Raw genomic sequence first — 13,381 nt, 5'->3', positions numbered from 1 at the left:
GAATCGTTAAAACTTAAGTGAATATGAATGGTGTCATGGAATCGTCCCGTTATGATTACGACGTGAAAAAATTCTTCTTTATGACGATTTATATTTATATTTATATTTTATTGGAGATGTTGGGAAAAAAACTTGTTTTTGGGTCTTTGCACATTCAAACAAAAAAATGTAGAGAAATCAAAAAGTAAACTTGGATCAGCAAACTAATAAATTAAAAATTAGTGTTGAAGAGTCGATTGTGAACGCACTACGGATTACGGATGACGGATTAGCTTGTCTAACCTCACTTTTGCGTTGTTTATGTTTTTACTCTGCAGACTGAGAGTGGTGCGTTCACAATCGACTCTTCAACGCCAACTTTGAGGAGAAATTTAAATGAACACCTGATAGTATCTAACTTCAGATTTTCTGTTATAGATCTGAATTGTCAAATTCAAGGTCGGCCAAAATTTTGTGATTGTAGTTAATGCATTATTTGGATTTTTGAAGAGTGTAGTAACAAAAATGTCATTTGTGTCAAAATGTGAATTTAGGTTATGAGACGTTTAATAATAATTTGTTTGGTCTTGGGAGTGTTTTACAGTATCGACCCAAGAAATTGTTAATAATTAGGTAGATATGAAAGAAGATTGTGTGGAATTTCTATTTACAAGAATAATGGCGACTAAGAAAAATGAAAGGAGACATTCATTTAGAATCAGATAGTTCGTCGCAAGTGACGTTAAAGACGTTAAAGTCATTTTATCATTAATGCCAACCTAAGAGCACTTTGACAGTTTCAGTCTATTATGAATGAGCATTCGGTACTTACTTTTTCAATACCTACTTCTCTGATTTATTTCTGTTTGTATCTACAAATGTTAAATATTCCATTCCCGGTAGATTAAAAAATTGATTGTTTTTATCAAGCAGTCTTATCAAATGATTGGTCATTTAAGTTATCCTACTCATTGTCAGATCTGATTATTTAACAAAAGTATCTATTAATATGTTACTTCCGGACTAGCCGCATGAGAAAAACAAAAACATTACAAAAAAGCTTGTTAGTGTTTATTATTTTTTACCAACCCTTTCCTTACATTTCATAAAACAGGCAAAAACACAAATTGTGTTAAAAAATCACACTTTATCTCTGAACCTTCATAAGAGGAGGAATTGATAGGTTCTTGGCTTAACCCAGAAAAAAAATCAATGTTATTTCGAAAAAAAAATATATATTTTTTTTTCTGAAACATCTCTACAAGAACGTATACAGGCTGTTTGATAAAAAACGCCTCAACCCGTAACTTTTTTATTTATTATCCGATTTCAATGAACAAAATAAACAAAGATATGGTTTCTCATGCGCTACAAAACAGCCATAAAATTTTTTTTTTGCCTTATCTTCAATCGCTAACGATAGTCAACTTTTTTTTTAATGGACACGTAGTTCTGAAATTTTCGCGTTTTTTCTGGCTAGACAGCCTCAGGACGTCCTCCTACATCGTTTCCCATCAGTCAAACCTGTCAAAGCTTGTGCAAATGAAAATGTTCCTTGCCCTTTAGTTATACTAAGACTTGGCGCGACCTTGACGCGACCTTGAAAAACAACAAGGGAGAAAAAAAAGGCATTTGCACAAGGTTTGAATGGTGGGACACGATTTAGGAGGACGCCCTGAGGCTGTCTATCCAGAAAAAACGCGAAAATTCCAGAAGTAGTTAAAGTGAACAATTACCAAAAGTTATAATTTGGTCGATAGCTAACTGAAAAAAAAACAATTTTTAATTGCGGTTCAGCTTATTGTGAAATTTTCAAGTGTGTTGTGAAAAACAATCGGAATACAAATATGTAGCAACAAATGTCAAGTGTCTGTTTGAAAATTTTCACGTGCAATCTTGAACTGCTTTCTTATTATTTTCTTGGAAAACATGAATAATAATAAAAATAATCATCACGAGAACAATAGATTAACTGTAACGCCGTACGGCTTGATTTCGATTTTTATTACATTCAACGTGAACTTCAAACACATCGGTGAGATAATAATAATTATTATTATTCATGTTTTCCAAGAAAATAATAATAAAACACTTCAAAATCGCACGTGAAAAATTTCAAACTGACACTTGACATTTGTTGCTACATATTTGTATTCCGATTGTTTATCACGGCACCCTTGAAAATTTCATAATAAGCTGAACCGCAATTGAAAATTGTTTTTTTTTTTTTCAGTTGACTGTCGACTAAATGATAATTTTTAATACATCATTAGATTCAGAAAAAAAAGCTCTACCAGACTATGTATAAAAAACTACATGTGTCCATTAAAAAAAAAAGTTGACTTTCGTTAGCTATTGAAGATAACACCAAAATATCTTTGATTTTTTTGTTCATTGAAATCAGATAATAAATAAAAAAGTTATGGGTTGAGGCGTTTTTTATCAAACAGCCTGTATATCAAGAATCCTATGGAATCCGAACAAATAGAAAAACAGAGGTTATGTACACTCGGTTGCAAAAAAAAACGGGAACTGTCAGAGTAAAATTGACACATTTTTACAATTTATTCATAGTGTGAAATCTTCTTACGAGATAGGTTAGAATTATGGTCAAAATTCAATGACATTTTAAAAAATCAAAATTAGATTACGGAAATTTTCGTTTTCCGTTTTTTTTTGCAACCAAGTGTACGACCAGGTTTTAAATAAAGACCGTTGTAAGATGAAAAGTAATTAGAATATAAAAAAACTGAAAAAAAGTCGCAAACAAAACAACTTACAGTTTCAAGTTGAGTTGCAACTTGTATTGTCATGGTAACGGCACAAAACTGCAAGTTTGAGAAAGATGACGCATATTAGTAATTAATGTGTAGGATAAAGATAGCTACACATCTGCGCTGCATCACCTATTTGTCACTCTGACTTGAAATCGGGCTCTAAGACGTTTTATAAAATATGATATACAGGTGTATTTTTAAAATGTGCCGAAACTTTACCTATGAGGTTGTTTGACAACGTAGAAGACTAAAAGCAATTAAAAAAAAATTGTCGCTCAAAAATCATGAACTTCTCCACCTTGGTGTATAATATACTATTTGGTTATCCCGGTTATGTTTATGCTATTACAAAAATGAACCTTTAATGGTAAATTTTAAATTTGCCAAATTTCATTGTTACCAATTGATTCAGTCATTCTTGATCACACCGTAGAGAGTTTTTTGTGATTCTATGACAATTTCGATTCTACAGAATGTTTACTTAGCAATTAAATGTCATTTTAGGATATTGATTTTTAAATGGAATTTTATAGTTTTTGGAGGCGTTTTATACAATTTTGATGACCACCGATTAACGATGGCTTTGGCTTGGATGATTTCTTCTTGAAATTTTGTGACTTTAGGACTAGTTTCGATAAGAAACGAGAGGAAATGATTTAAAATTATTTTTTCTATAATTGATTCAAAAAATTGAAATTCACGCATAGTTATCTGTGCCTGAAGTGGGTCATTTTCTGACGTGTATTTTTTTTTGCATTGTTAGTAAGATCGAAACCATAGAAACCATACAAAACAGTGTGTGAAATGCAATTTCACGCATACGACTATTTCTGTTTTTCATTTCACGCACTGTTTTTTATTAGTTACCTAGCAACATGGTCACTGCATTGAAACTTCAGAGTTCCTTCAAAAATTTGAATTTTTGATTTCAATTTTTTGAATCAATTATAGAAAAAATATTGTTTATATTTCGTGCACGAAGATGTTTTTGTGCATTCAAAGGCTTATACTGCCTCGACCTTCGTCTCGGCGTAAAAGACCTTTTCATGCACAAAAAACACTCTCTTCGCGCACTTAATATAAAAATAACTATTATCTTATTTATTATTGAGTTTTTTTTTTGTTGTTTTATTATATTTAATCAGATCTGAGAAAGTTGATATTCAGATTAGATTATTACCGGGGAGTGGAATTTTTCAATTATCTTAATAACAACTAAAACAAATCATTACGGAACAAAAAGGATTGTTCTGATACTACCTTACACCTTCTACTGATGTAAATTTTTATTTCAATATCTACTGATCCAAGTATACTTTTTACTATCTTTACATCTTTGCTTTGCATGAGTCGGGAGTAACTTCTTTGTTTAAAAAGCTTCAATGTGACTGCACTGGACACTACAGCAAGCCTTTTTCTTAATTGAAATCAAACAATCTCGCTTGAAAGCAATATTTTTTATTTCGTAACAACTGGAGATTTCATCATACCATCCATATTCATTCACATTTTAAAGATTGATAATAATCATTTGAGTACTTTTCTGTTGTGCGATGATGTAAGAACGTGAGCGAGATAAGAACTTAAAGAACATTCAGTGACGTGACAATCACTAGACTCGATGTGAGCTACCGATAAAACTATAAAAGAAAATCATTTTCCAAAATAAAGGCTATTCAATTAATTACAAGTAAGAGAGCTTAGTTTCCCTTTTTTTAAATTACTTTTCAAACTGAAGCTGTTCACAGGTTCAGAACCTTAAGTCGTGAGTCCAAGTTAAGTAAAAAAAAAAATAATTTTAGATTTTAACAATGATAGTGCTTTTGTATTTGGCATTATCTCTATTGAGTAATGCTGAATCAGCGGGAATTCTCTATCCGCGAGCTTCAGAAACTCGCGAATTGATCAGCTTGGATGGGTTATGGAAGTTTGCCTTAACAAACAGTACCGATTCGGTGAGAGGACATGTCGACAAGTGGTACCAAATCAATTTCAAAGCAATGGACGAACTGGACATACAAACCATGCCAGTACCTGCCAGCTACAACGACATCGGTTCCGACAGTACTCTCAGAGATCACGTGGGACCAGTTTGGTACCAGAGAAATTTTTTCGTGGCGAAGTCGTGGGAAAAACAGACAGTTTGGATTAGATTTTCGTCTGTTTGCAGAGCTGCTGAAGTTGTAAGTAGCAAACTACTCGAGTACTAGTACTAGTTACTACTGGATATTTTTGGTACTAGTGGGTCAATGGTGAATCGGTTGCGAGTCACGATATTGGCCATTTGCCGTTCCAAGCAGAAATATCATCCGTTTTGAAGTATGGAAGTGAAAATACAATCACAGTTGCTGTTGACAATACGCTAACTTCAGATACTGTTCCTCAAGGCAGCGTCAAAGAATTGCCGAGGTGAGGTGAATGTTAACAGTGCAGAGTTGTACATTTTAGTGATTTTCAGCGGACGAGTCAAACAAAGTTATTCTTTTGACTTTTTCAACTACGCCGGAATTGATCGTCCGGTAGTACTCTACACTACTCCGTCTACTTATATTGATGATATAACGGTCTTAACCGATATTGACAACGACAACGGTTTCGTCAACTACACTGTTATAGTTGAAGGGTCAGATACAGTGACTGCCAAAGTCAGTCTCGTTGACAAAACCGGTAAGGAAGTCGTTTCCGATACTGTCTTGAACGGTAGCCTCTTCGTCAAAGACGCCAATTTCTGGTGGCCCTACTTGATGGACCCCAATCCTGGATATCTCTATTCCCTTCAAGTCCAACTTTTCGACGATGATGACTCTCTGGTGGACAAATATTCGTTGCCAGTGGGCATCCGTACCATCAGTTGGGATTCGAAGAGTGTCAAAATTAACAACAAACCGATCTATTTGCGAGGTTTCGGTCGTCACGAAGACTCGGATATCAAAGGGAAAGGTTTAGATCTACCACTCATCGTTCGAGATTACAATTTGATGAAGTGGGTCGGAGCCAACTCTTATTGCACCTCTCACTATCCGTACGCTGAAGAAATCATGGATTTGGCTGATGAAGTAGGAATCATGATCATTGATGAATGTCCTGCGGTGAACACGGATAATTATTCCGACGAATTGTTGGACAACCACAAGAAGTCCTTGACCGAATTGATACAAAGAGACAAGAATAGACCCGGAGTCATCATGTGGTCAGCAGCCAACGAACCCAGAACTCAACGTGATGAAGCCGAAGACTATTACAAAGAGATTGTGGGGCACATCAAAAGCTTGGACACCAGTCGTCCAGTGACTGTTGTCAACAATCAATCACCCGACAACGAATACTCGGGACAATTCATCGATGTTGCCTCTGCTAATATCTACACCGGTTGGTATTCCGACACTGGTGATGTTGACGTCATCGTTTCGAAAGTTACGGAGATCGCTAGACGATGGAACAAACTCCACGACATTCCTGTCATAGTTGCGGAATATGGTGCTGACACACAAGAAGGACTACATATCGTAAGTGATCGATTAGCGATAAATTCGATTTTAACCAAGCGGTTTTTAGTTGCCTTCTTATGTATGGTCCGAAGAATATCAAGACGTCCTTCTTAGTAAACATTTCGAGGCGTTTGATCAGTTGAGAGAGGAAGGATTCTTCATTGGTGAGATGATCTGGAACTTTGCCGACTTCAAAACAGCTCAAAGTATTTCATATGAATTAAAGTACTGAATGGCACACTAAAGCCTTACACTTGTAGGTACAGGTAGAGTTGGAGGTAACAAAAAGGGAATTTTTACGAGGAATCGACAGCCCAAGGCAAGTGCCCATCTCTTGAGAAAGCGCTATTGGGCTCTGGCACAAAATCTGGATGATGCCGACTTACCTGACGATTTTAATGAATATATTTTTGGAGACGGTTCCGTCAGAGACGAACTATGAATGTAAATATGTTTCAAATATGTTACAAACATAGAAGAATAAATGAAAGACATAAAAACTAAAAATATATTTCACTGTTTTTTAGTACCTTAAGAAAGTCTGTGGTTTTTTGATATACTAAGGTCGAATTTGACAATTGAAAGACAGTACTAGGACTTTTAATAATACAATTTAAATTCCACGTAGGAGGATTTGTCTCAAATTGCTACATTTATCAGTTTTTGTACTCATAACTGTCTTTTAAGTGTTTTGATTAATACCAGAGGTCGCCCAGAGGTCGAAATTCGATCGTTATTCATTAAATTTTTAAGTTTGAACGTTATTGAGTTTTTTTTTTCTCAAAGAGTATACCTCTATAAATTATAATCATTGCATAGATATAATTTTTTTGAATTTTGTTCTATTACGTCAGCTGCGAGCGTGTATAAATACGTCATTATGCATTAATTTTCGAGTCATTTGAAAAATACGAACGATAGGAAAAATGAGATATAGCTTGACTAAGCTATATTTAAAAAAAGATAACGCTTTTTTTGACATTTCCTTGGTTTTTTTTTTAATTGCTATACTGGCAAGATTTCGCAAAGGCTACACAGTTAATTTGCCTATCTTTTTCAAATTATAAAAAATTAATATAAAACGTGAAAAATGAAATAAAGAATACGTGCTTCGTATTTTTTTTATATATTTTTTATTGAAAAAAAAAAACCGGTGGTTGAAATAATAAATGTTGTCCATTGAACTTAAAATAGTTTGAAAATAAATTTAATGATTCATAAATTCTCTGTAGACTATTTTTTTGTAAAAACTCTTTCATTATTTGGTAAATGCCCTTGAACGTTTTATTCGGAAATATAAAATCTCAAACCATTGAATGATCGAACTTTACTTGTTGCGACGTACAACTGACCATGTGTAAAAACTGGCTGCCTCAATAAAATTCCAATTTTTTGAATGATTGTTTTTGAGACTTATTTATTGTCATCGCAAATGCAGCTATAATTGAAAATTAAGTTCCTTGAAAGTTAAATGGTAAAATGGAAATATGTTAAATTTATACGTGGAATCAAAATTATCTTACTGCGTGCGGTTCCAGTTGAAACTTCGCAATCAATAGCATTACGATGCATAAACTTGATGCGCATTCTTGTTCCATTTACTAATGCTTCCTTTGTATTTAAGTTTCTGATCAGTAAAACGATGCATTTAACTTTCAGTAATAGTCAAAGAATTTTGTATTTCACTCCGAAGATTTTTTTTTTATAAATAATCTAAATAAACTCCTTGGAGTGGTTTTCACTGCGGGGGATTAAGCATAGACGATAGTAGCGATTTTTAACTTTTTTTTTGTATTTTTGGTATGTAAGTGTATACTTGTGATACATTGTTCTTCTCACAATAAAAATCTCTATCAGAATTGTTAAAAAAAATTATGTGTTCGCATTTGAAAAAAAAATTGTTGACAGTTTAACCTTGAAGCCCCTGGGGCTATATGTGAATTTATTAGGGCCTTTTGTAGCCTATTTACAACAATTTAATTTGGTGTATAACTAAGAGAGCTATGGACTCGTCTTTTTTTTTGGCGACACCCTGTATATTATACATACATTTTTATCTTTCTGTACTTCTTCCCCATATAACTATACATACTATGGCATGCTATAAGTATGCCAAATGTCACACTCCTCCGTGCGCGCAGTTTGCTTAAAAAGGAGTATAAAGCTTTTCCTTCACGTACTCGTATTAATATATCTATAGATGCATTATGTTGTGTCTCTCAAGTATGGTAGTACCAAAACAAACTTAAGTATTTACATGTCAAAGATATTTTCTGTTGTCAAAACTAACCACTGTTTACCGTTAAATAATCTATTCCATTACACTCAACACTGCAGCAAGCATTTTTCATAATTAATAAAGCAATATTTTTTACTTCGTAACAAGAAGAGATTCCATCCATATTCACTCAAATCTTAAAAATTGACAATAAATTGACTACCTACTTTTCTGTTGTGTGCTTTATGTAAGAGTGTGACAGAGATAAGAGCATAAAGAACCTTCACTGACGTGACAGCCACTAAGTAGTCTCGAAGTGAGCTCCTGATAACACTAATTTATTTAAAATGATATCAGTTTAGAATACACTTATTATCCGATTTGAGGGTAACAGGAAGTGACTTAGTGAGTAAAGGGACAAGTAGCTTAAAAATGAATTGTTTTTACTTTCATTTTATCAACATTGCAAGTGAGGAAAAAAATCATCTGCCAAAACATATTCAAGTGTTTACACATTAGATAACCATCGTCATCGTCATGGAATCAGATCAACATTGTCTGTGCTTAAATAAATTGATTTCGTGCCAAGAGAGCCATCATTCATTGTGGACACATTGAATTAGTTACAAGTAAGTGAGCTCAGTTTCAATCTAATTTTGTATTGCTTTTCTGACTTAAGTTGATCGCAGCTTCATAACCTTAAATCAAGGCGGGGCCAACAAAACTTTTATTTCAGAATTTAACAATGATACTGCTTCTGTATTTGGCATTGTCTCTGTTGAGTAATGTCGAATCTGCGGGAATTCTCTACCCTCGAGCTTCGGAAACTCGCGAATTGATCACTTTGGATGGGTTATGGAACTTTGCCTTAACCAACAGTACTGATCCAGTGAGAGGACATGTCAACAAGTGGTACCAAATCAATTTCAAAGAAGTGGACGAACTGGACATACAAACCATGCCAGTACCTGCGAGCTACAACGATATCGGTTCAGACAAAACTCTCAGAGACCACGTGGGACCAGTGTGGTACCAGAGGAACTTTTTCGTGTCGAAGTCGTGGGAAGGACAGAAAGTTTGGATTAGATTTTCGTCTGTTTGCAGAGCAGCTGAAGTTGTAAGTAGCAAACTACTAGTACTAGTACCAGTTACTACTGGATATTTTTGGTACTAGTGGGTCAATGGTGAATGGGTCGTGAGTCACGATATTGGCCACTTGCCGTTCCAAGCAGAAATATCATCAGTTCTGAAGTATGGAAGTGAAAATACAATCACAGTTGCTGTTGACAATACGCTGCTTTCAACAACTGTTCCTCAAGGCAGCGTCGAAGAATTGCTGAGGTGAGGTGAATGTTAACAGTGCAGAGTTGTACAATTTAGTGGTTTTCAGCGGACGAATCAAACAGAGTTATACTTTTGACTTTTTTAACTACGCCGGAATTGATCGTCCGGTAGTACTCTATACTACCCCGTCTACTTATATAGATGATATAACGGTCTTAACCGATGTCGATGGTACCAACGGTTTCGTCAACTACACTGTTGCAGTTGAAGGGTCAGATACAGTGACCGCAAAAGTGAGTCTCGTTGACAAAACCGGTACTGAAGTCGTTTCCGATACTGTCTTGAGCGGTTCTCTCTTCGTCCAAGACGCCAATCTCTGGTGGCCTTACTTGATGGACCCCAATCCTGGATATCTCTACTCCCTTCAAGTCCAACTTCTCGACAGCTCTGGCGCTCTTGTGGACAAATACTCGTTGCCTGTGGGCATCCGTACCATCAGTTGGGATTCGAAGAGTGTCAAAATTAACAACAAACCGATCTATCTGCGAGGTTTCGGTCGTCACGAAGACTCAGATATCAAAGGCAAAGGTCTAGATCTACCTCTCATCATTCGAGATTACAACTTGATCAAGTGGATCGGAGCCAATGCTTATCGCACCTCTCACTATCCGTACGCTGAAGAAATCATGGATTTGGCTGATCAAGTAGGAATCATGATCGTTGATGAAAGTCCCGCGGTGAACACGGAAAATTATTCCGACGAATTGTTGGAAAACCACAAGAAGTCCTTGACTGAACTGATACAAAGAGACAAGAATAGACCCGGAGTTATCATGTGGTCAGCAGCCAACGAACCCAGGACTCAATACAAAGAAGCGGAAGACTACTATAAACAGATTGTGGGGCACATCAAAAGCTTGGACACCAGTCGTCCAGTGACTGTTGTCAACAATCAATCACCCGACAACGAATACTCGGGACAATTCATCGATGTTGCCTCTGCTAATATCTACATCGGTTGGTACTCCGACACTGGTGATGTTGACGTCATTGTTTCGAAAGTTACGGAGGTCGCTAGACGATGGAACACACTACACAACATTCCTGTCATGGTGACGGAATATGGTGCTGACACACAAGAAGGACTACATTTCGTAAGTGATCGATTAGTGAAAAATTCGATTTTGACCAAGCGGGTTTTAGTTGCCGTCTTTTGTATGGTCCGAAGAATATCAAGACGACTTTCTTAGTAAATATTTCGAGGCGTTTGATCAGTTGAGAGAGGAAGGATTCTTCATTGGTGAGATGATCTGGAACTTTGCCGACTTCAAAACAGCTCAAAGTATTTTATAACAGTTAGAGTGTTGTGTGGCAAGCTAAAGTTATACATTTCTAGCTTATATAAGAGTTGGAGGTAACAAAAAGGGAATTTTTACGAGGAATCGACAGCCCAAGGCAAGTGCCCATCTCTTGAGAAAGCGCTATTGGTCTCTGGCACAAACTCTAGATGAGGCCGACTTACCTGACGATCTTAATGAATATGTTATTGGAGGCAGTACCGTCAGAGACGAACTGTGAATTTAAATATGTTACAAACATTGAAGAATAAATGAAAGAAATAAAAACTAAACATGCATTACGTTGTTTCTTTAACACCCAAAGAAAATGTTTCGTTTTGTGATATAGGTCGAATCTGACAATATTGTAAGGCAGAACTAGTACTTTTAGTAATATTTAAATTCGACGTAGGACGATATACCGCAAACTGCTACGTTTATCAAAACATCTCTCGTGATGGTACTCACAGCTGTCTATCAAGTCTTTTTATTATTATGCATTATGTTGTGTCTCTCAAGTAGGGTACTACTAAAACAAACTTAAGTGTTTACATGTCAAAGATAAGTTCTCTTGTCAAAACTAGCCATTGTTTCTCGTTAAATCTACTGATATCCTTTCTAAAGGGACAACTGCTAAACAATAGGTAGCAGCAGTCATTCACAGGTAAGTGGTCTTGCTACAAAGTCAAATAGTTTGTTTTCACTTATTAGTAAATAAACTATTAGGAAATCTTCTGGGAATCCAAATCAAGTCAAAATGGTGCGTTAATTAGTCTGTTGGGGTCGGTAGTACTCTATACTACTCCGTCTACTTATATAGATGACATAACAGTCTTAACAGATGTCGACGGTACTAATGGTTTCGTCAACTACACTGTTGCAGTTAGTGCAAAAGCCAGTCTCGTTTGCAAAACCGGTACCGAAGTCGTTTCCGATACTGTTTTGAGCGGTACTCTTTTCCTCCAAAACACCAATTTCTGGTGGCCGCTTCTTGATGCACCCCAATCTTGGATATCTCTACTTCCTTCATGTCCAACTTCTCGACAGCTCCGGCTCTCAGCTAGAGAGATACAATTTGCCAGTGGGCATCGTTATCATCACTTGGGATTCGAAGAGTGTCAAAATTAACCAATCTATCTGCGCGGATTTGGGCGTCACGAAGACAAAGGCAAAGGTCTAGATTTACCTCTTATCGTTCGAGATTACAACTTGATCAGATGGATAGCAGCGAATGCTTATCGCAACTCTCACTATATGTACGCTGAAGAAATCATGGATTTGGCCGATGAGTTAGGAATTAAAACAAATCATTGAAACTCTTTATTTTAACATGTAAAATGCTACCTATGTTTCGTAAAACAATTCTACACCCTGTGTGTATTATATTCCTTTTATGAGACATTGTTGTACTCGTCATTTTGATTCACTCTTCGTTACGCTGGTCGTTCTTCAAACAACCCTTGCGACAATATAATATCTTATTATAAACACTTGCGTCATAATATACCATTATAAATTCAACCTTTATATATGATTTATAGACAACTAGCTTTTACCCGCGGCTTCGCCCGCAAATTTCAGAATGTTTTAAAATTATGTTTCTACTTTCATGTATTGTGATAAACGCAGTAATTTCAATATGAAGTTTGTCTTTTTACGAAGAATAATTAAAACTTTACTGTAGACTATTTTTTTCTTCGACTATATAAACAAAAAGATCAATACAATAAGAAACTAACACTATGATCACTTACCAATTCATGAAAACACGCCAACATAACACTTTTATTCTCAGTTGTAAACTTATTTAGATCATCCTATTGTTTGATTGTCTTGTTTGATTTCAGATACCTGCCATTTGATTTTTCCGGTATTAAGCTACTTGAAGATTGTTCTCCTTCATTTAATAATAAATGTAACTATGACACCTGAACATATCATGCAAACGCGATTTTCAACTCGAAAAATCTTTTTTTGTGCTTAACAGGCTTAAAAATGATAATAGGGGTTGCTTTTTGTGGGAATAAGCGGCGAAGGTGACGATATACTCAGAGGATGAAATAGGGGTAAAGCGGCGAAGGTGAGGGTATTTCCAACTCGAAAAAACTGTCTTTTTATCTTAACAGGGTTGAAAATGGTAGTAGGGGTTGGTTTTTGTAAAATTAAAGTAGACAGTAATTTTCTTCTTGCTTTGAAGATCAAGTGTACAAAATTTCATCAAGATCGGAGTAAAACTGTAGATTTGCATACAAAATATACAAACAAAAAGACATTCAGTTTTATATATATCGATTTTTA

At 35.5% G+C, this 13,381-nt stretch overlaps 2 protein-coding genes across 6 annotated transcripts; both read left to right on the top strand.

Annotated features, from left to right (window-relative positions):
* Nucleotides 1-4,312: 4,312 nt before the first annotated feature.
* Nucleotides 4,313-6,751, top strand: LOC138138762 (beta-glucuronidase-like). 4 transcript variants are annotated; one of them, XM_069058778.1, is made up of 6 exons: nucleotides 4,313-4,446; nucleotides 4,495-4,939; nucleotides 4,999-5,165; nucleotides 5,215-6,262; nucleotides 6,312-6,450; nucleotides 6,505-6,751. In XM_069058778.1, exons 2-6 carry the CDS (start codon nucleotides 4,568-4,570, stop codon nucleotides 6,684-6,686), a joined length of 1,908 nt encoding a protein of 635 aa, XP_068914879.1. In that variant the 5' UTR covers nucleotides 4,313-4,446; nucleotides 4,495-4,567; the 3' UTR covers nucleotides 6,687-6,751. The 4 variants fall into 4 exon arrangements, with proteins under 4 accessions (XP_068914879.1, XP_068914877.1, XP_068914880.1 ...); XM_069058776.1 differs by having other exon boundaries at nucleotides 4,316-4,446; nucleotides 4,505-4,939; XM_069058779.1 differs by having other exon boundaries at nucleotides 4,333-4,446; nucleotides 4,559-4,939.
* Nucleotides 6,752-8,778: 2,027 nt separating this feature from the next.
* Nucleotides 8,779-11,382, top strand: LOC138138226 (beta-glucuronidase-like). 2 transcript variants are annotated; one of them, XM_069058024.1, is made up of 6 exons: nucleotides 8,779-9,091; nucleotides 9,199-9,579; nucleotides 9,637-9,803; nucleotides 9,853-10,900; nucleotides 10,950-11,088; nucleotides 11,143-11,382. In XM_069058024.1, the coding sequence occupies exons 2-6, from the start codon at nucleotides 9,208-9,210 to the stop codon at nucleotides 11,322-11,324; spliced, it is 1,908 nt and encodes a 635-aa protein (XP_068914125.1). In that variant the 5' UTR covers nucleotides 8,779-9,091; nucleotides 9,199-9,207; the 3' UTR covers nucleotides 11,325-11,382. The 2 variants fall into 2 exon arrangements, with proteins under 2 accessions (XP_068914125.1, XP_068914126.1); XM_069058025.1 differs by having other exon boundaries at nucleotides 9,152-9,579.
* The last annotated feature ends 1,999 nt before the right edge of the window (nucleotides 11,383-13,381 follow it).

This window comes from Tenebrio molitor, chromosome 9 (genome assembly GCF_963966145.1).
Source record: "Tenebrio molitor chromosome 9, icTenMoli1.1, whole genome shotgun sequence".
NCBI classification, from domain to species: domain Eukaryota; kingdom Metazoa; phylum Arthropoda; class Insecta; order Coleoptera; family Tenebrionidae; genus Tenebrio; species Tenebrio molitor.
Note: the sequence above shows the minus strand (reverse complement) of the source record. Positions and strands in the feature narration are given on the sequence as shown.

What these genes read in the sequence shown, in the direction of transcription:
- LOC138138762 (XM_069058778.1), top strand. Translation starts at nt 4,568, where the DNA reads ATGATAGTGCTTTTGTATTTGGCATTATCTCTATTGAGTAATGCTGAA. An exon ending in TTTGCAGAGCTGCTGAAGTT is followed by an intron (nt 4,940 to 4,998) that starts GTAAGTAGCAAA and finishes TTTTGGTACTAG; the next exon opens with TGGGTCAATGGTGAATCGGT. An exon ending in AGCGTCAAAGAATTGCCGAG is followed by an intron (nt 5,166 to 5,214) that starts GTGAGGTGAATG and finishes AGTGATTTTCAG; the next exon opens with CGGACGAGTCAAACAAAGTT.
- LOC138138226 (XM_069058024.1), top strand. Translation starts at nt 9,208, where the DNA reads ATGATACTGCTTCTGTATTTGGCATTGTCTCTGTTGAGTAATGTCGAA. An exon ending in TTTGCAGAGCAGCTGAAGTT is followed by an intron (nt 9,580 to 9,636) that starts GTAAGTAGCAAA and finishes TTTTGGTACTAG; the next exon opens with TGGGTCAATGGTGAATGGGT. An exon ending in CACAAGAAGGACTACATTTC is followed by an intron (nt 10,901 to 10,949) that starts GTAAGTGATCGA and finishes AGCGGGTTTTAG; the next exon opens with TTGCCGTCTTTTGTATGGTC.